A 21,952-nucleotide genomic window follows, 5' to 3' on the forward strand; every position below is an offset into this window, starting at 1 on the left:
CCGTTTCCCAGTTATTAAGTCCAGAGAGAGACGCTTTTCTACAAAAGCAATCTCCTTTTCAAGTATGGTGGATGCTCTCTTGAAGAAGTGATCCAGGGTACCTGTAACCTCCCCACCAGAAGTAGGAATTGCAACATGGCGATTTTTTCCAGACCGCAAAGACATAATAACTTTAACCACAATCAACCCACACTTTTAGGTAACTATCACAATCGTACCTGTGTTCTGCAGGTAATTTTCAGGAACTAAAAATATCTACAAATAACAAACAAGTGGCAAAATGAAGGAGGGCGGGCCCGGTCCGGCCTTGATCGACCTTGGGCGGCCTCAGACGGCCCGCCCTTTGCCCGGGCTTAGCCCGGCGCCCGCCCGCGTGCGTCCCACGTGCGCGTGGGTGGAGGAAGTTAAGTAGGAGGAGGTGGTGGCGGGAAGAGGACCAGCTGCGGCAGATTGATCGCCGCACTGCAGGCTGGTCCTCGCAGTCCCGCCGCGGTTTGCAAGTCAGTTAGTTCTTCCTGCCAGCCTGCAAAGTTCCCCACACACGAGCGGCTCCCGCGAAGCGGGGGCCGCGAGAAGTCAATGAAATCCTTGAAAAAATGGGTCCGGAAATCCAACTATCCCGATGGACAGGAACAGCTCTCCCTCAATGTTTCCCCAGCACAGCAGCACCCCATGTTTTAAAAAAATGAACCCCCTGTGATCAGGGGCTGTATTAGTGGTTTTGCCCAACGGGCCGTTTTTTGACAAGTTTCAGTGACTGCAAGGGTCAATAAAAGAGCACAAGTCCTCAGACTTATTTTGCCAGTTAATAGTGGTACCAGGGTAGCAGTGTTCCAGGGTTAATACCACTATTGTGCAGCTCAGCCCACACTGACTGTGACTGGAACTCAGTTGTGAAACAGCAGCTTGTGGCTGCCACATAAATCTCCCCTTGTGTGAAAGGGTGCTACACTTGAGGAATTGACAGAGGGGTTAAATATTTAACTGCTCACCTTCCGTGAGACACATAATGCATGATAATCATGGAAGCCTCAGAGGAGGGTTATGGAGACCCCTTGGTTAATCTCCCGAGGGATGACGACTTCTACGGTGTGGTAGATGCCTCCATTTACCATGCAGTAGACAAAGCCATAGATTCCATGGAGAAGCGTCTTGCCCAACTCATCGCCTTTGAGTGTGCAAAAAGATGCCAGCCAGCACCTTGTGTGCCTAACCCTACTCTTGCCCCACCAGACCAAGTTAACAATGATAGTACCCCAGCGTAACGTTCTAGAGAGGAAGGGGGGGATGTGGACGAATTTAGTGACTAAGGCAAGCCTTTATGGCAAAGACCCTGCCTACTGTACTGCCCACAGAATCAGAACCTTAAGCAGTGGACCCTTCTCCCCATCCCCAGACCTCCAGGAAGACAAACCCTTGGATGAGGAAGTCCAGACCTTGGCAACTGTCCCCCACCCATACTGAGGTACCATTTGAGGCCACTCAATCTGATATGCTGGACCCTGACCAGATTTTATACCCCGATCGGCAGAGTGGGTCCCAATGGACAAGGTGGCACAATATGTGGCCAACCGACTGCGTAAACCATTTGGGAAAGAGGCACGTAGTTGCCTCAAGGTGGATTGCCCCAGACCTTCTTTGGAGGAAAAAGTGGAGCAAATGACTCATATTGACCCAAAGATGGCCACTTTTCTGGCAAAATTGATCAAGGATCCGAAAAAAGGAATTGATTCTTCCTGGCGGACTTGCCAGGATAGGCTTCTAGATATAGTGGGTCCACTGACTAAGATCCTTGACATGGCTGAGGACCCCTTGATTTCCCCAGAAGCTCTCTCGGGGTGGGCGCAGAGGGCAATTATCTTTTAGGTAATGCCAACTGCTCACTGTCCACGGAGCGCAGATGGACGCTACTTATCAAGGTGGATCCAAAGCTTGGAGACCTAGCCGCCTGAGGCAGGAACAGGGGCCCAGGGAGGACTGTTTGGGGAACCATTTATCAAGGAACTTGGCAAGTTCGTTAATACTTTTACCTCCCTTTATAAGGCCCAGACATCTATAAAAAAAGGTTCTCTCCCCACAGGTTTGCCAAGAGGCCAGCCGGGGTACCCCCAGACCCTATTTCAGAGGGCAAGGCTCCGGGCGTGATAATGGTTACCAAGACCAAACGCGCTTTACAGACTTCTACCCTACCAGGGGAGCAGCGCTTCCGAGGAAGAGCCAGAAGGGACAATACGCCAACCATAATGCTGGTGAGTATAAAACTTTCTTCTGGGGATCAAGTGCAGGGGTGACTATCTTGCTTCCCCAGAGAATGGCACAATTTAACGTCAGATGCCTTGGTGTGCAAACCACGCAAGGCTTTCAGATAGAATTTTATGGAACTCCATATCAGAGAACCAGAACATGTCCAATTAAGTTCTCTGCAGAGGAAATGAATCTAATAGACGCAGGGATTCAGGACTTACTATCCAAACTCGCAAATCGGCACACCGCCATTCATCCCCGGGGGTTTATCGGCAATATTTTCCTAGTGGATAAAGCAGATGGGGGTTGACGTCCTGTGATGAATTTAAAAGAATTCAACAAATGGCTGGTATATCGCCATTTCAAAATGGAGGGAATTGGATGGCCCACCTCGATCTCAAGGATGCATATCTGGGGATACCCATTCCCCCCCCCCCCCCCCCCCACACGGGCGTTTTCTGCAGTTCCTGTGGTGCCAGCAGACGATTGAATTTTTTTGTCTTTGCTTCGGATTGTCCTTGGCTCCCTGGCGTTTCACCAAGGTTCTCAAACCAGTCGTGGAACACCTTCGAGCGTGAGGCATCTGCCTTATCATTTATCTGGACCACATGCTTATTATGGCACAGTCTCCTACTCAGCTGTTGTGTCACCTGCAGACCACAGTGGACCTCTTAGACAGTTTAGGGTTTGTAATGAACAAAGGAAAATCTCTTCTGGTCCCATACCAATCAGAAGTTTCCTTGGGGTTCGCAATCAACTCCGTAACGTCCCCCCTCAGCCTACCCTCTCGAAAAATTACAAAAATAAGACGCAGGCTATGCCACACGTTGGCCAGACCTAGCACTTCATTAGTTGTCTGCAGTAGGTCTACATGTTTCAGCCCAGGAAAAAGGATTAGAGTGGGCTTTCGTCAGGACTGTGTGAAAAATGTGAGTTAGTGGCAAAATATGGCCAGGTGAATGGTGAATTCTCAGCACATACGCAAAGGTGTGTTGGAAAGGGTGAGTGGTGTTGATACTTACGACCCCACTTGAGGGAACCTGTAAAGGAAAAGACAAGACAGGACACATAAAGAAACACAGAAGCAACATAAAATGTAATCTTTAGCGTGATCAAGTGCCTGTAAATGCTTCTCAAGTAGGCACAGCAGCAAGTTCTTTAGGTCTGGTAGCCGGATGGAAAAGGTGCTTATGACAAATTATGGCATATGGCAGTAATTCTCTGTAAATTCTCTGGGTATCCATTGGACTCTCTTCTGGTCCCATACCAATCAGAAGTTTCCTTGGGGTTCGCAATCCACTCCGTAACGTCCCCCCTCAGCCTACCCTCTCGAAAAATTACAAAAATAAGACGCAAGCTATGCCACACGTTGGCCAGACCTAGCACTTCATTAGTTGTCTGCAGTAGGTCTACATGTTTCAGCCCAGGAAAAAGGATTAGAGTGGGCTTTCGTCAGGACTGTGTGAAAAATGTGAGTTAGTGGCAAAATGTGGCCAGGTGAATGGTGAATTCTCAGCACATACGCAAGGTGTGTTGGAAAGGGTGAGTGGTGTCGATACTTACGACCCCACTTGAGGGAACCTGTAAAGGAAAAGACAAGACAGGACACATAAAGAAACACAGAAGCAACATAAAATGCAATCTTTAGCATGATCAAGTGCCTGTAAATGCTTCTCAAGTAGGCACAGCAGCAAGTCCTTTAGGTCTGGTAGCCGGATGGAAAAGGTGCTTATGACAAATTATGGCATATGGCAGTAATTCTCTGTAAATTCTCTGGGTATCCATTGGACTCTGTGCACACTATACCTTACTTTGGTATAGTATATACAGAGCTAGCTTCCTACATATGATTTGTCTGTTGATTTGTTCAACATTGAAAAAAATGTGGTTCTGTCCACCCCCACAGTGTGAAATGTCACAATACTTGTCACTGGAATTTTCCAACTTCCGTTGCAGGATTAGTGAGGGAATGACAAAATGGGAAATGCTTGTCTACATGTTGAAGTAAGTTATTCCCAGTATGTTCACATGACACGAAATCCACAGACAAACACAGATGGCTATTACGTCATACATTACAGCTATTTTCTTAGTATAATGTACATTTCTGCTTTCTTCACCAAAAATAGGCCATTCCCATACGTGCCATTCTGAAACTGCTCATTGATTATATTGTGCACTTTTAGGATATTTTGCAAGCACATTGATGATCATTCCCTGGTGATCTACTATGTGGTTTCTGACTGTACAGGTGAAATGTTGCAGCAGAGGCACCAACTGCGCATCTGTGCAACCAATTCCACCAAGACCATTAGGAAATCCAGATATGGCGTAGAATCCTTGCTTGTTATCCAGAAGTGGTGGTGTAGTTTTGGGGAAAAGAAGGGGGTGTGAGTTTAATGATGGCATTGATGGAGCGAGATAGAAAACAAAATTTTGTTTAAACTCGCAAAGTCACATTTCCATAACATGAATAAAATTATTAATGATTTGTGATATGTCGTGCTAATACAACCTAGATTAAACTTTACACGTGGGGGGACTAACATGTGTGCTCATAAACGTGCATAAATGTTGCATCTTTTTGTTCGTGCAAAATAATAAAATAATTTATTGTTTTCGTTTTTGTCATTACTAACTGCTGCATACTTAAAATAAGCATGTGCTTGTTTTGCTTTTTCTTGTCTGTGTGATGTCATTTCTACTATTCTAGGTGCATATGGGTCTCATAGAAAAACGGAGACTGGTAAATATAAACGCTGCTTTATTTGTTTGCAATGGCTAGGTAACATTTTGATTAATCGGGTGGGTTAATTATTTAGTAAACCATGGGGTGGATACAGAATATACTTTATTTCTTACATTAATACTTTTCTTGTGTTTGTTTTATACTAGAAATCATAAGTTGCCTGCTTTTGAGGCCTAGCTATTTGAGCCGCACAAAAAGAGCTAATCCATATTTCTGCAGAAAGTCACGAGACGCCCATTCTGAATTAAAACGTTTATTGAAGCTGCATTCACAAAGCAAAAACTGATGAGCTGACATCATTCTGTCGGACATGGCCAAGGTCGAAAGTGAACTTTTTGTCAGTCCTTAACTTGGCATCCGCGGAAGTTGCACTGTAAGACTATGGAAGCTGCGAGGATGACTTAAAACAAAGTTGCAATCGCAGGAAGCCTCTGGCTTCACGTGGAAGAGACAATGGTCTTTGTAAGACATGATTTTGTGGAACTTTTTAAGAATCGGGTGACATGTCACTTGTCACTCTCAGCCAATGGGACGTCGAGTATTTCTGAAAACTTTCCTTTGCTAGTTTAGTTAGCGTAGAAAGGTATAAAAAGTCATGCCCTTAGGGTTGGGCTGGCTGCTGCTTTCTGACTTTCCGATGAGGGTGATGTGCTGCTGGACTTTGCGTGGAGCACGTAAGAATCCTCAAAGAACTTTACTTTAATTTCTGTCTATTTAGCTCAGTTAGGGAAATAGGTTTTAGAAATGCTAAACTTTATATAATTTCTTTAAATTGATTCAATTGCTTAAATTGTAATTTTCTTATTTCTTACTATCATGCTTGCTTTATTGCTAATAAAATTCAATTATAAAACTTACAACATATATACCATAATTTAGAAAATAAAATCTTACTTTTGACAAACAAGCTGGTCTTGGTTATTTAGAAGTATAGGTTACCTTTAGCTAGATCATGTCGCCTATGGTGGTCATTTAAATGGTTGGGTTTTATTCTAATGACAATATTCTTTCTGCAAATGTATAAAATGTTTATAGTTTGTAAATAATGTGTATATAGATTTATTTTGACCACCTGATTCAGTAGGCCCAAAATATATCAGGTTCATAACTGGGTCCATGTATAGTATAGAATTTTGTTTATAGGTTATGAAGTTGGGTAGCGTAGTTTATGATATATTTTCTATAGCCCGCTGGATCAATTATCTGGTAGCAGAAATTGATGGTTGCTAAGGGGTAACCAAGGTAACATGTTGGTTGCTAAGGATTGCGTCATGGTATGCAAATAGGATTAATGTTTTAACACTTGTTAAAGTTCGTTTTTCGTGCCTATCTGTAAGCTATACCGGTATAGATTGTGTGGCGAGAAATTAGTCACGCAAGCCATCTGTTCGTTTGTAGTGATATCGCCGAGTATCACAAGAGGTATCGCCGTGTACCATAGTGTTGTCGCCGAGCAACACAGTTTTAGGGCTAGGTCTGAATCTTGTATAGTGAGGATTTTCTAAGAAATCAAAGCAGCATGAGAATAGGGACAAAGCGCCTTCCATAAAACTCACTGTGATGAGAGTATTAGTTATATCCGAGCTTGAGTGAAGGGTAAAATTTAACGTCGGTGCATGATTATCTATAAACAGGTTAGAGTCCTGTACGGGTACATGTTTCATATCTATAAACAGGTGAGAGCCCTGTACGGATAACGTCGTTATTTTGCTAACGGTGCATGATTTCTATAAACAGGTGAGAGTCCTGTACGGATTTCGTGTGTGTTTGAATTTAGGGAATTTTCCGTGTAAAAGTGCGAGTTTGAGTTGTATTTTATGTTCAAGTGGAACTCTTAGAACTTTCACTTCGCGGTGGGTTCAGAGCAAAGCGAGTTCATAATTATACGTGTTAGAAGGGTGGGGTAAGGTTACTCTACTGACAATTGAATATTATCCTTAGTGTGAATAGCGCCGTCTATTCCGAAGTGTGGATACTTGAATGTATGTAAACTATCCTAATTAGTGAAACGAACAGATGTTGTCTTTATAAGTCATTGTTAAGAATTAATTTACACTGAAAAGTGTTCTTAAAATGGCGCTGTGAAAAGATTTTGTGAAGGAGGGGTAAGCGCCAGGAGTGAGAAGCGAGAAACCGCAGCTGCTGTGTACGTCACAGAGCCGCGCTGGGATTGGGTGACCTACGTCACAAGCTGTATTCTGATTGGCTCCTGAGTCTCTGACGGCCTGTGAGCTGATTGGTCCTTCGGAGATTCTCCAAATTTATTGGTCGAGCTGAAAAGTGACTCAGCTCAACCGCCATTGGCTTGTTGGTGTGTTTCGCGTACGGATTGGTTGTTTTGCAGAACATCCCGGAAATATTTTACGAACGATTTTGTGAATTAAATTTAACTTTTAAAAATGAGTTATCATTTTAAACATGTTGAGAAAAAGACAACATTATTTCAGAAATTTAAGAATTTATTTTCACCTGACAAGAAAATCGAAACGCGAGGTGGTAAACTACTTCATAAGTATAAAACACCTGCAGCGTACATGGAAGGTGAATACGGATATCATACTGTGTTATGGTTCGACAGTTGGAAACGCTATACTAAAAACGATGGTGTTTTGGCTTGGCCTGATGATGGTTCATTTAATGTAAGAGTTTTAAGAAACTTACGAGAGAAAATGAATGCTCTTGTTCCAAAACCGAGACCAACTCAATTTGAAGCTTTAGTTGAGTGGGAAGATGAAATGTATCAGTTACAAAGAGAAGCTAGTGGAATTAAAAGACCTTCTAAAAATCCATCATGGAAAAGAGAAACTCATGAAGATAGATTGCGAATGTGGAGACAGGGAAACATGAGTGAAGGATTGTATTTAATTCATGAAATGGTAATGGGTTCTCCTACAGGAAAATCTATGGAAAGTGAATCTGAGGATGCAATTATGGAAGAAATATATACAACTGCTAGAAATAAACAGCCTAATCAGCCTTTGAGACCTCCTAGATCATGGTCTACTCCGGTGGTTTCTACTGAAACTTCACCGAGTGCACCTCCAATTAATGAAGCTCCTAAACTTTATCCAAATAATTGTGAAATCACTGAAACTCCTAGAAGATCAGAATTTGAGAATGCTCGAAATGAGGGTAGACATTTTTCAATGACTCCAAGAGCAAGGGAACCTCCAAAAGATTATACAAGAGAGACAAGAAATGTTGAGGATGATGATTATAATGAATACTTAAGGTCTAAAGAAGAATTAATCAAAAGAATGACAAAAGGCATGGAAGCTGTTACAGTTCCAGTAACAATAGGTCCTGTTCAGCCTGTATTTGATCAAAGAAATACAAACAAAACTGGATTAACTATTCCTTTAAATACAGAAATTCAAAAGCCTGCTGAAAAATTTTATTCAGACTTGACAGAATTAAACACTTCTAGATCGAGAATGCCTGATTTAACCTTTAATGAGGATTTATCTCCAAAAACACCAATGGGTGCTATGTCAGATGTAGGAAGTCCTGAAGTCAGGGTAACTACACCAAAGCTTGATGTGGCCAAATTAAAAGCGAATATAGAAGAATTAATAATTGGAACAATTGGCCCAGATAGTTTAAATTACTATCGGGATGATGAACTATTATTCATTTGCAAAAGTATTCAATGGAAAACGAAAAATAAATATGATCAATTAGAGGATCTAGCTGCAGAACTTGAAATCGATGTGAGTAAACAAAAGAATTTTGCAAAACATTACAGATTAGATTTCTCAGAAAGCGACATTGAGAGTTTGAACTCAATGGGAAGAATAGTTCACATTAAAGATTTAATTGTCTATATCAAAAAGCTAGGAGAACTGAACAAATGGAGAGTGAAATGGACTAAAAGGAAGGAAGATGAAAGATTAGAAAGAATGTCAAAACAATTTCCAATGAGAGAAGTTGCAGGTGGAGGATATGTTCATGTCCCATGGTCGAGACAAGACATTCTGTTATTCACAAATGATTTTCCTAAATTAAGAGAGAAACCTGTTGAGTGGTACAGGCAAGTCGATAGATTTATCAAAGTGTCAAAAGTTCTGTGGATTGATTTGGATGGATTTTTTGACATTGTTGTTCCATCTGATCTTTGGACAGAATGTAAAATATCTATTAGTTGGCCAAAAACAGAACCTGAGCGAATCAAAGAAACAGGTGCCCCAAATCCACTTGTAATGGATTTTTATGAGAAAGTAATTGTTTGGATGAAAAACAAAATTCCACCCAAAGAAGTTGATTGGGTTAAAATAGAAAGAACAGAGCAGGAAACAAAAGAATCAGTTCATTCTTTTTATGAAAGACTACTATTAATCTTTAAACAATACAGTGGTTATGAAAAATTAGATGAAAAAGACATGAGTCATTTTATCTATAGATTTGTTTATGGACTAAAACCTGAAATTGGAGAAATGATCCGAACTAGTATTGTCGGATGGCAAGCACTATCTATAGATGATATTTTAAGGAAAGCAAAATATTGTAGCGATGAATTAGAAGTAAAACAGAAGAAGCTAAAGGAGAAAGCCATGTGGGCACAGGTAAAGGTAGCTGAGCAACAGATTGCCAGCATGGGAAATAAGAACACTAATTTTGTTCAAACTGGAAATACGAACCAAATACAAGGAAAGTTTAAAGGTAATAATTTCCAAAAGAAATTTAGCCCAAAGATAGAAGAGCTGAAACAAAGATTACCTTGTTTTAATTGTGGCGAAATTGGACATTGGAGGGACGAGTGTCCTCATCCTCCTAGAAACTTAAAGAATCCCTTATTGAATCCACAGATGCAGAATGGTGTTAACGTGCAGCAACAGCTACAGATGCAACAGGGGTTAAATGAATTTAATATTCAGCGACAATTACAACAACAGCAACAACAACAGGTGAATAATCGTCAGGACCAGTTGCCACAACCACCTTTTCCGAATTGTGGGGGAGTTCAAAAATATAATCCAAACGTGGGATTTCAGGGATGTGAACAGGTAATAAAACCACAAAAACAGCAAAAGCAGCAAAGGGTTCAAATGCAAAATGCTTCACAACAATTTTTATTAACAGAAAGCCAAGACAGTGATTCTGATGATTATTGCTGACGGTGCCCGAGAGAGGAGGAAGAGTGTGTTGTTGGAGCCACTCTTGAGGTTGACCAGTCTGGTCCTTATGTAAACGGGAAAGTTAATGATGTAGACATCACTTTTCTAGTGGACACTGGTGCTACCCGTTCTACTGTTAGATCAGTGGAAATTGAAAACCTACCTCTCTCTGGGGATACCATCCAAGTTGTCGGAGTAAGTAATCAGCAAATTAAAACAGACTTAACTGATCCAGTACCAGTTGAAATTGGAAATTACAGAGACAAACACAGATTTGTGGTTTGTAATAGTAGTCCAGTAAATCTATTAGGTAGAGACATCCTATGTAAAATGAATTGCAGAATATATTGTTCTCCTGAAGGAGTTGAGTTACAAACAATGGAGGAAGATGGTTTGTACAGAATGACAATGATGATGATGGAAGCAGAAGAAACAAAATTGTTTCCTGCATTTGAAGAAAAAGATTTACCTGAAGAGTTAAAAGAAACAGTGAAATCTGAAATATGGGATTTTAATGGGAATGAGATGGGTCTGATGAAAAACGTAGATCCTGTTAAAATTGCATTGAAGCAGGGAATAGAATTTCCAAACACTCCACAATATAAAATGAAAACAGAGACAATTGAAGGTATTACACCTGTAATTGAAAAATTAATCAAGCAAGGTGTATTGAAAGAAATGAAGAGTAGCTCTTGTAATTCACCAATTATGGGAGTTAAAAAGGCTAACGGAACATTTAGGATCGTACAAGATTTGAGAAAAGTTAATCAAATTGTCATTCCATGTTGTCCTGTGGTTCCAAATCCAGCAGTAATTCTATTTCAGATTCCATATGATGCTGAATGGTACACAGTCATTGATCTTTGCAATGCATTCTTTACTGTTCCTCTACACCCAGACAGTTATGAAATCTTTGCTTTCAGATTCCAAGGTAAGACCCTTGGATGGACAAGAATCCCTCAGGGCTATACAGAAAGTCCTTCAATCTTTAACGAACTGTTAAAAGGATCATTAGAAGATTTAGACTTACCAGGTAGGTCTACGCTGGTGCAGTATATTGATGATTTGTTAATAGCTGCAAAGACAAGAGAAAATTGTGTAACAGACACAATAATTCTGTTAAATCGCCTTGCAGAAGAAGGACATAAAGTGTCCCCAGCAAAACTACAGTTTTGCAAACAGGAAGTGAAATATCTTGGTCACAGAATTGCAAAAGGAAAAAGACAAGTAACAATAGAGAGAATAAAAATGATTCAAGCAATGTTACCGCCAAGAACACAAAGACAGGTCAGAATGTTCCTGGGAATGGTAGGTTACTGTCAACAATGGATAAGTGGATTTTCAGTAATTGCGAAACCACTACAAAGACTGACCAAATCAGATGTAAAAGATCCAATTATTCTCAATGATGTTGAGATGGAATCTTTTGAAAACTTGAAAAAGAGCTTATGCCAAGCTCCTGCTTTGGGTATGCCAAATTATGAGAAAGATTTTGAACTGTATTGCAGTGAGAGAGAAGGATGTGCATTATCTGTGTTAATTCAGAGACATGGGAACCTAAAGAAACCTATTGCATATTTCTCTGCAGTTCTTGATCCAATTGCAAAAGCATTACCAGGTTGTTTAAAAGCAGTTGCAGCTACAAGTATCAGTCTTGAACAAAGTGAAGGAATCATTATGGGATTTCCTGTGAAAGTTTTTGTGCCTCATTCAGTTGAAATATTACTGACAAGAGGTAAGACTCAACATTTAACAAGTAGCAGATTGACAAAGTATGAGAAAATCATACTAGGAGCAGATAATGTTTCGATTTCAAGATGTTTGAATCTGAATCCTTCTACTTACTGCCTGATTCTGAAATTGTTGATGACATCGAGACAGAACATGAATGTTTAGATGTCATGGAATTCTGCACAAAACCAAGAAAAGACATCAAAGACAGACCTTTGCCTGAATCGGATTTTGTCTACTTTGTAGATGGCTCATGCTTAAGATCCGAAGGAGGTGTCTTGAAAGCTTCATACTCAGTTTGTACAGTCGAAGATGTTGAAGAAGCATCATGTCTTGAAGGAGTTCGTTCAGCACAAGTGGCTGAATTGATTGCTTTAATTCGTGCATGTGAAATATCAAAGGATATAAGAGTTACCATCATTACTGATAGTCAGTATGGGTACGGAGTTGTGCATGATTATGGACAACTCTGGTCACAGAGAGGATACATGACATCAACAGGATCACCAATTAAAAATGCAGTTTTCATTAGAAGATTAATTGAAGCAATACAATTGCCAAAAGAAATTGCCATAGTCAAGTGTGCAGCACACACTAGAGGGACTGATTATATTTCCAAAGGAAATGCCTTCGCAGATGAAACAGCAAAGTACTGCGCAAGGAAAAATTATTCTTACAATCGGAATAGAAGTACAGAAACTGATTCAAATTCATTAATGCTAACAACTGTTGTAGAAACATGGAATGAGATTAGAGATTTACAAAACGAAGCAGATGATGAAGAAAAAGACCAGTGGTTAAGATCAGATTGTAGACCACGTGATGAAGATGGAGTGTGGGTTTACAAAGATGGCAGAGTAGTTTTACCAAATTGCATGATTTCTGACATGGCCAGATTATATCATGGTCCTGCACATTTAGGAAGAGATTCTATGGTCAGACTGTTTAAAGAAACATGGTTCAATACCAAATTTAGAACCATTGCAGAATCTTTTTGTCAAAGGTGTTTATCATGCCAACAAATGAATCCAAACAGAAAATCAGTGGTGGGGACAGGAATAATTGGTCGAGAGGGTGGTCCCTTCACCAGGTTACAAATAGATTTCATTGAAATGCCCTTACACAATTGTTTGAAATATGTACTTGTAATTGTATGCTTGTTCTCAAGGTGGGTGGAGGCTTTTCCTACACGACATTGTGATTCAATTACAGTAGCAAAACTAATGCTCAGAGAAATCATCCCAAGGTACGGTTTTCCAGTTACTATTGAGAGTGATGGAGGAAGTCATTTTGATAACAAACTATTGAAGTTAATTTGCGAAGCTATGAGCATTGAGCAGAAAATACACTGTGCATACAGACCAGAGGCATCAGGTGTAGTTGAACAAATAAATGGAACTATCAAAAACAGAATTGGAAAAATGTGTCTAGAGACAGGAGTTAAGTGGACTGATGCTCTTCCACTTGTTTTGATGTCAATAAGAAGTACACCAGATAAAAAGACAGGTTTGAGTCCTCATGAAATTTTGATGGGAAGAGTTATGAGGCAAGCTTTTGTACCTGTAGGTAAACTGTTGAGCATAAATGACAGTGCAATTTTGGATTACTGTAAAAGGTTATCTGATATGGTAACTTCTGTATCTAATCAGGTGGGAACTGAAGCACAATCAAATGACAAAGTTTTGACACATGATCTGAGACCTGGAGACTGGGTCAGAACGAAAGTACATCGGAGGAGGAATTGTCTATCTCCTAGATGGCAGAAACCTAGGCAGGTAATCTTGATCACTACTAATGCTGTAAAGTGCAGAGGATTGAAGCGCTGGATTCATCCAAGTCATACTATTCCAATACCAACTCCTGAGAATTCTGATGTTGAAAGTGATACCACAGATGACTCTGATTCTGAAGCAGAAGACAGAACAGAAGGTGAAGTAATTCCAGATTCTGAAGATCGACAAGAAAGTCGACATCTGGAAACTGTGCCAGTGAATGGAAATCTGACAAGAAAAGACTTAGAAATAATTGAAATAGATTCTGAAGGTGAAGAGGATCTGTTAAAAGGAAAGATAACTGAGGATTCGGTTGTCTATATTGAAGACAAAGAAGCTGAACCGAAAGAAGTTTCAGACCAGGAGAGTATCGAAAGGCAGAGAACAAACTCTGAAGTAAGGAACAAAATTCCGAAATCTGGGAAGCTAGAGGTAATTGAGGAAGAGGAGGAGAACGAATTACCGAGTACCAGTGATGGAAGAAAAAGTGAAGTTCCTGAAGGAGTGAAATTGCCGTATAGAGAAGTTCCTGAGTCAATTGAAATTTCAGACTACGAAACTGAGGAAAGTGACGTGGAAGGTGGAAGTGAAAACGGAAAGAAAAGGACTTGGAAGTCAGAATCAAATAATTCTGAACCAAAGAAAAAGTACGTGAGAAAAGCAGACTTCTGGCCTGGTGGAAGGTTGAGAGTGAGATTAATCAAAAAGCCAATAGAACAAGTTGAAGAAATAAGTAGTCAAAAGAGTCCTGGAAAAGAAGTTGGAGTTGGGAGGAAAATAGAAGTGATATCGAGAAAAGGGAAGAGAATAATTAGACCAAACCAGAAATACAAGTCTCCTGAGTGGACTTACTTAGTAATTCCACCTGTTATAGACATATATGATAGTAGTGAAGAAGAAAACGAAATCCAAGAAATTAGTGACAATGATTGAAGTACAAAATTATTAAATTGGCATAAGGCTGAAGAAATCCTGTTAGTTGACACAAGGTCGAAGAAAAACTGTCTAGTAGAAGAAAACTTATGTATGACATAAGGTCGAAGAAATCTTGTTTAGGGTTATAAAAGAAAAATATATTTTAAAAGGGGGGTGTATATAAATTTTAAAAATTGGTTTCATAATATCGGAAGTTCAATTCTTGGCAAGATTCTGGCACCTTTGATTATAATAGTATTCATTTTTATTTTGACTAAAGTAGGTTGTTTGTTGCATAAAAGAAAGAAGCATTTGAGAGAAAAGAAGAGAATCTATAAACTCAGAAAAGAAGAGGAAAGGGAGATTGAGTTGCAGGAGTGAAATAGAGAGCGTCATGTTAATTGCAAGGATTATGCTGAAACAGACTTTTAGGTTTACTAATACAATGAATTTGAATCGATTTCTTATAAATTAAATTTACCAAAATTTTGAGTGCTGGTGTGGTGATTTGTTAATCACCAGATGAGGGAGTTGATGGAGCGAGATAGAAAACAAAATTTTGTTTAAACTCGCAAAGTCACATTTCCATAACATGAATAAAATTATTAATGATTTGTGATATGTCGTGCTAATACAACCTAGATTAAACTTTACACGTGGGGGGACTAACATGTGTGCTCATAAACGTGCATAAATGTTGCATCTTTTTGTTCGTGCAAAATAATAAAATAATTTATTGTTTTCGTTTTTGTCATTACTAACTGCTGCATACTTAAAATAAGCATGTGCTTGTTTTGCTTTTTCTTGTCTGTGTGATGTCATTTCTACTATTCTAGGTGCATATGGGTCTCATAGAAAAACGGAGACTGGTAAATATAAACGCTGCTTTATTTGTTTGCAATGGCTAGGTAACATTTTGATTAATCGGGTGGGTTAATTATTTAGTAAACCATGGGGTGGATACAGAATATACTTTATTTCTTACATTAATACTTTTCTTGTGTTTGTTTTATACTAGAAATCATAAGTTGCCTGCTTTTGAGGCCTAGCTATTTGAGCCGCACAAAAAGAGCTAATCCATATTTCTGCAGAAAGTCACGAGACGCCCATTCTGAATTAAAACGTTTATTGAAGCTGCATTCACAAAGCAAAAACTGATGAGCTGACATCATTCTGTCGGACATGGCCAAGGTCGAAAGTGAACTTTTTGTCAGTCCTTAACTTGGCATCCGCGGAAGTTGCACTGTAAGACTATGGAAGCTGCGAGGATGACTTAAAACAAAGTTGCAATCGCAGGAAGCCTCTGGCTTCACGTGGAAGAGACAATGGTCTTTGTAAGACATGATTTTGTGGAACTTTTTAAGAATCGGGTGACATGTCACTTGTCACTCTCAGCCAATGGGACGTCGAGTATTTCTGAAAACTTTCCTTTGCTAGTTTAGTTAGCGTAGAAAGGTATAAAAAGTCATGCCCTTAGGGTTGGGCTGGCTGCTGCTTTCTGACTTTCCGATGAGGGTGATGTGCTGCTGGACTTTGCGTGGAGCACGTAAGAATCCTCAAAGAACTTTACTTTAATTTCTGTCTATTTAGCTCAGTTAGGGAAATAGGTTTTAGAAATGCTAAACTTTATATAATTTCTTTAAATTGATTCAATTGCTTAAATTGTAATTTTCTTATTTCTTACTATCATGCTTGCTTTATTGCTAATAAAATTCAATTATAAAACTTACAACATATATACCATAATTTAGAAAATAAAATCTTACTTTTGACAAACAAGCTGGTCTTGGTTATTTAGAAGTATAGGTTACCTTTAGCTAGATCATGTCGCCTATGGTGGTCATTTAAATGGTTGGGTTTTATTCTAATGACAATATTCTTTCTGCAAATGTATAAAATGTTTATAGTTTGTAAATAATGTGTATATAGATTTATTTTGACCACCTGATTCAGTAGGCCCAAAATATATCAGGTTCATAACTGGGTCCATGTATAGTATAGAATTTTGTTTATAGGTTATGAAGTTGGGTAGCGTAGTTTATGATATATTTTCTATAGCCCGCTGGATCAGCATCCAAAACAGATGGGGGGAAAAGCAGAATATGTTCCCAGTGAAATTCCTGCCAATCTGCCTGTTGTGACTTGGAAGTCACAACAGTAAGGCCAGCATGTGGAGCACATCAATAAATGTTACATATGGTGCGATGTTATTGGGCCTTGCAGTTGGTGGATGAAGACTTGGCCTAATCTTCTCCAGCAATGTCATGATGTACTCCCCCGTGAGCCGGTAAAAACGGTATGACCTCCTCCTCCCTGAGGCCAATGAGGGATATGCACTGCCAGAGAACACACTCCCGCCTCCTTCGCTACCTATGTGGTAGTGGTTTTGCTGGTCTACTGGATACTCCCCGTTGCAGTATAACAACCTCCACTGCTTAGCTGAGCTTGCCAAAGTGTTCTGTAATGTAGAGGTTTTCATGCTACAGCTACTGCATCATTTCCTACAACTGGTTTGCGAATGTGCAGCAATTTTGGCACATTTCTAGCTTTGCGTTGCATTACCCCTCGATGCATGACACAGTGCTAGGCCAATAAATACCTCTGCATTACAATTAAGTCTGATTTTGCCTAAATTGCATATATTAAATAACACACAACACAGCTGAATTCAGCGCAGCTTTTGCGCCGTGTAAACTGGTAAAAAATGATGCATTTTTGCAGACACTTAGTTTTTTAAATAAGACTTACTGCCTGCGCCTCCCTTGCGCCACACTACGTAGCACAAAACCAGTACAAGCCTCTCATAAATGTGCCCTAGAATCTTTTCTGGTAAACGGGCAAAAAGAATGAATACTCTTTCTTTGATTTGGTTCATGAGGTACCATGAAACTTAAGTGCCTCATGGTGGCATTGAAGTGCAGCTCACCACTATTGTATCTGTGGTTTTATTTCTAGACTTATCCAGCGATATCTCCCATAATAGGTTAAAATCTCTAGTCATAACCACCACGCCTTCTGCACAATCCGACAATTTACCTAGAAAATTAATTGGGAACTAACCCTGACCTGAGTAAAGGGGACATATGTAGCAAAACGTATTTTCCTACAGAACAATACAGTATTTTACACGCATTTCCCTTGTACCTCGGACTGGAACAAGATCAGATAAGGAGAATCATTGTGAAAAACACTCACTCATTTTTTTTAAGCGGCAGCACCACATGTTCTCCTTGTACTTGAAATCGGTATTGTACTTCCTCTGGATATTTCGCCTGTAGAGAATGTAACAAAACAATGTTTACTGTGCATTTTCAATCCCGTTTTTTCACCAACAAAGAACCATGAGCTTGATAAACATAGGTCCCATTGCAAAGCTGTCACTATTATTCGTTCATTCTTGCTTTCCGACAGACCTGACGTTTATGCATCGACTGACGTACTAATCAGTCACCACGCAAAACTAGTATGAGTGATTTTGTGACTCTCAGAATGCAAGCCAATGAATGGACGGAGAACAGCAAGGAAAAGGAACATTTTCTTACCTGTAACTCCACTTCTCTCGTAGGGGCATTTCCATAATAAGTTAAAAGCAATTAATAGCCATGCACTTGTGCGGAGATCCCAGAGCACTTCTATTAGATATATCTTCTCAAGTGGATATTTTTTGCCTTTCTTCAGTAAGGCCTGTAAAGACCCTTAAGAGATAGAGAGACAGATAATGCAGCCTAAGTACATAGCCTACACTGGCAAAAGTTTTCATCATGAAGTGAAAAATGGGCCAATACATTATATTTGAGAGGAATTTGGTACATTTTATACACAGAATAAATCTTCACAAAATCATTTTCCATGATAGAGATGAATGAGAGTAGAAATGAGTATCCTCATAGGCTGCCATTATATGGCTCATAAATAGCTGCTGTGCCTTTAAGAACGCAGAGACTACCAGTGATCTGGAGTTTGCGGAGCAGGGACTTGTTGATCACGGCGTTGGGGGCGTTTCCATTGTCCACTCTGCTGGTTTTGAGTGCGTGGGTGACAGTCTTTCTTGATTCGGGGGATCCATTTGAAGGTTTTTTGGAGGATGCGGAGTGTGTTGAAGCAGTTGGAGGCAACAGCCTTGACCTGTTGGGGCATGGAGAGGGTGGAGTTGAGTACGATGCTGAGATTTCGGGAATGGTCCGTCAGGGCGGGAAGGCTGCCGAGGGAGATAGGCCAACAGGTGTTGTCCCATGCAGAGGGAGAGGGTCCGAGGAGAAGGACCTCTGTCTTTTCTGAGTTGAGCTTCAAGCAGCTTCTCCTCATCCAGGTTGCAACGTCCTTCATTCCTTCCTGGTTGCTGATTCTGGTTGTGACGGGGTCCTTGGTAAGGGAGAGGATGAGTTCGGTGTCATCAGCATAAGATACTATACTGAGTCCGTGCTGTCTGACCATGGCATTGAGGGGGGCCATGCAGATGTTGAAGAGGGTAGGCTGAGCGACGATCCTTGGAGTACTCCACAGTTGGTTTCCGTGGGATCGGAGAGGAATGGTGGCAGTATCATCCTTTGGATTCTGCCTGTGAGGAAGGAGCTGAGCCAGTCGACTGCGGTTCCCCGTATGCCGGCATTGTGGAGTCTGGCGGTGGGTGTGCAGTGGGAGACGGTTTTGACTGCTGCGGAGAGGTCGAGTAGGATCAGGGCTGTGGTGTGTCCTTGGTCGAGGAGTCTGCGGATGTCATCTGTGACAGCGAGTAGAGCAATTTCAGTGCTGTGGTTCCTGCGGAATCCAGATTGGGAGGGGTCAAGGATGGAGTTTTCTTCGATTCATTTTGTAAGCTGGGTATTGACTAGGGCTGGGCGTAGTGGGGGTAGCGGGGCTACGTGGAGGGCCACAGAGACAGAACTAATCTCTGCACACTCCATGTAGCTCCTCTACACGACACCCTTCTCCCACCCGTGCTATTAAAACATTTAAAAACATCTATTTAAAAGACCCAGAAAACTCCTTACCTTATCGGCGGCGTCCCCGGGCTGCCCTCTTCCTCCATCTGACCTTCTTCTTGAAAACTGTGCATGCCCGGGCGCCCTTCGCATGCGCATTCCTTGTGAGAAATGCGAATGCACAGGTGTGCGGGCATGCGCAGTTTTCATGAAGATGTTGCGATAGCAGAAGAGGACAGCCTGGGGACGCCACAGATAAGTTAAGGAGTTTTCTGGATCTCTTAAATAGATGTTTTTAAACATTTTATTAGCGCAGGTGGGAGGGGGTGGGAGGCCAACCCTGCTCCGCAGCGGAGATTTGCCTGCTCTGCCTACTTTGCGTAACGCGGAACAGTCAAAATTCTGCACATTCTGTGGGCGGAATGGAGTTGTCTGCCCAACCATACTATTGACTATCTTCTCTGTGACTTTGGCCGCGAAGGGGAGAGGGAAGATGGGTCGGTAGTTCTTCAAGTCCGTGGGGTCTGCTGAGTTCTTCTTGTGCAGGGTTCTGACTTCTGCGTGTTTCCAGTCGTTGGGAAAGGTGCCGGGCTTCAAGGTGATGTTGATGGTGCGTCTTTGTTCTGGGGCGATTGTGGTGGTGGCTCTGTGGTAGATGAGCGGCGGGCATGGGTCCGTGGGGGCCCCTGAGTGGATGCCTTTCATGGTGGAGGTGGTGTCTTCGGTGGTGACTGGGGTCCAGTAGCAGATAGTAGGCTGCCTGTTGTTGCTGGAGGGGGAGGTGGTTTCGGGTTTGGATTCAGAAGTCTGGTCACTGAAGTGGTCGTAAAGACCCTTGATTTTCAGGTGGAAGTAGGATCTGAGCTTGTCAAAGAGGTCCTGGGAGGGGGTGATGTATGTGGTATCGCTGTGGGGCTTGGTGAATTCTTGGATGATGCTGAAGAGTTCTTTGGAGTTGCTGGAGTTGACAAGGATCTTGCTGTGGATGAAGGCCCTTTTGGTGGATCTGATGCATTTTTGGGAATCTATCATGGCGTGTCATATAGTTACTGCTTATCTATATATTGTGTTAAGTTAGCGTGGGCTTATTAAATGTTTAAACGCCATTTTTCCTTTTGCTGCTTCTGCACACGACACTTAATTGTTGATTTAGCTTTCAACCTACAAGAGCGTTGTGATTTACATGAGAATAATATGTTATTGCTCTGATATCAGCTTTGCTTAGTAAACTATGTCTGTACAGTGAGTGCTGAAGCTTCAAGGATAACTCGACACAATTGTTTTGAAGTCTGATCTCCCCACCTTCATAGACATAACATAAGTGCAGCTTCTGCCAACTTTGGGCTTTAGGCGGGTTTTATATTGCTTTGCTTAGAGCACACATACACACTTGATGCGGTTCGCATGCAGAGAGCTGTTGGAAGCAGATGTGATCTCTTCATACTAAGATCTTGAGGTATGGGCCCGCCCTGCTAAAACCCAAAGAGACCTTCTTAGATATTAATATAATATGCTAGTTAGGGAGGGTGAGAAATAGGTGTGGTTAACGCTTATTCATTTCAGCATAATAGCATGCTGTCACCTTTTGCTTTCTATGGACTAGTAACTATGCTGATAACTTTGCTTCTGATAATATGTTTCCTTGTATTATCTAAGATACTGCGTTTGAGAAAACGGCATTAGTAAATAAATATTTCAAATGTGCATGTGTCCTCATTTACTCCACGTTCTGGTTTGAAATGATTGTATAACAAAAGAGTGCTCATGTGTTCCACGTACCCTGAGTTATTGTAAGTTCATGTTCTGGTTTGTCTAAACATTGGGAGTTTGTTATGACCAATGAGACACTGTAGCTAGCCTGGTAAGGGGTTTTGGGTACTGAGGTGAGTTTTGGGTCACCCTAATTCACTGAAGTTCCAAATCTCTATGCACAGTTCTGTGGGAGAACGGAAACCCTGCTACATGGCACCCATACGTTGGTGGTCTTATATCATGACACTTGAGTAGTATATCATTCAATCCTTAACCCCTTCACTGTCGTTTCTGGAGAACGGTGGTGTCGGAAAAACCTGCCTATTTTTTAAATAGGTCTTTTCAAGCTTGAATCTATCTAAAACGGTTTCTTTGAATTACTACCCAGTTGTGCTACAAAGTTTACTTTGTTTTTCTGTAGTTCCGGTGTAATCATGGCCCAGGCTGTGAACATCCCGCAGCATAGTCGCATTGCGGTGCGCAACCATTTACAGACTTTCCAAGTCCCAGTGGATGGCTTGACTGTGATTTTAGTGGTGTGTGCAGATCCGGCGTACCCTTACGAACTGTTTTATTCATGGGTAACGTTTCCGGCAGTGGACGCAAATTCTGGTGTGTTCCACACCTACACCCCCTCACCTGTACCGTCTGAATATACACCGTACAGGGCACTGGAAATACCTATTGATCATTGGCAGCATCGCGTTTGGTTTGGTGGCGCCCTACCCCATTCTTTATACGCTGCGAGGTTAG

General features: G+C 41.1%; 1 protein-coding gene across 3 annotated transcripts in view; it reads right to left on the reverse strand.

Moving 5' to 3' along the window:
* The window catches only part of LOC144791743 (zinc metalloproteinase-disintegrin-like lachestatin-1), a 4,387,327-nt gene that overhangs the window by 4,095,430 nt on the left and 269,945 nt on the right, over nt 1-21,952 (reverse strand). For all 3 annotated transcript variants that reach the window (XM_078666511.1, XM_078666510.1, XM_078666512.1), the window contains one exon: nt 17,721-17,797. In XM_078666511.1, the coding sequence (XP_078522637.1) occupies nt 17,721-17,797 (77 nt within the window). The remainder of the gene's footprint in view (nt 1-17,720; nt 17,798-21,952) is intronic.

This window comes from Lissotriton helveticus, chromosome 11, assembly GCF_964261635.1.
Source record: "Lissotriton helveticus chromosome 11, aLisHel1.1, whole genome shotgun sequence".
NCBI lineage: Eukaryota > Metazoa > Chordata > Amphibia > Caudata > Salamandridae > Lissotriton > Lissotriton helveticus.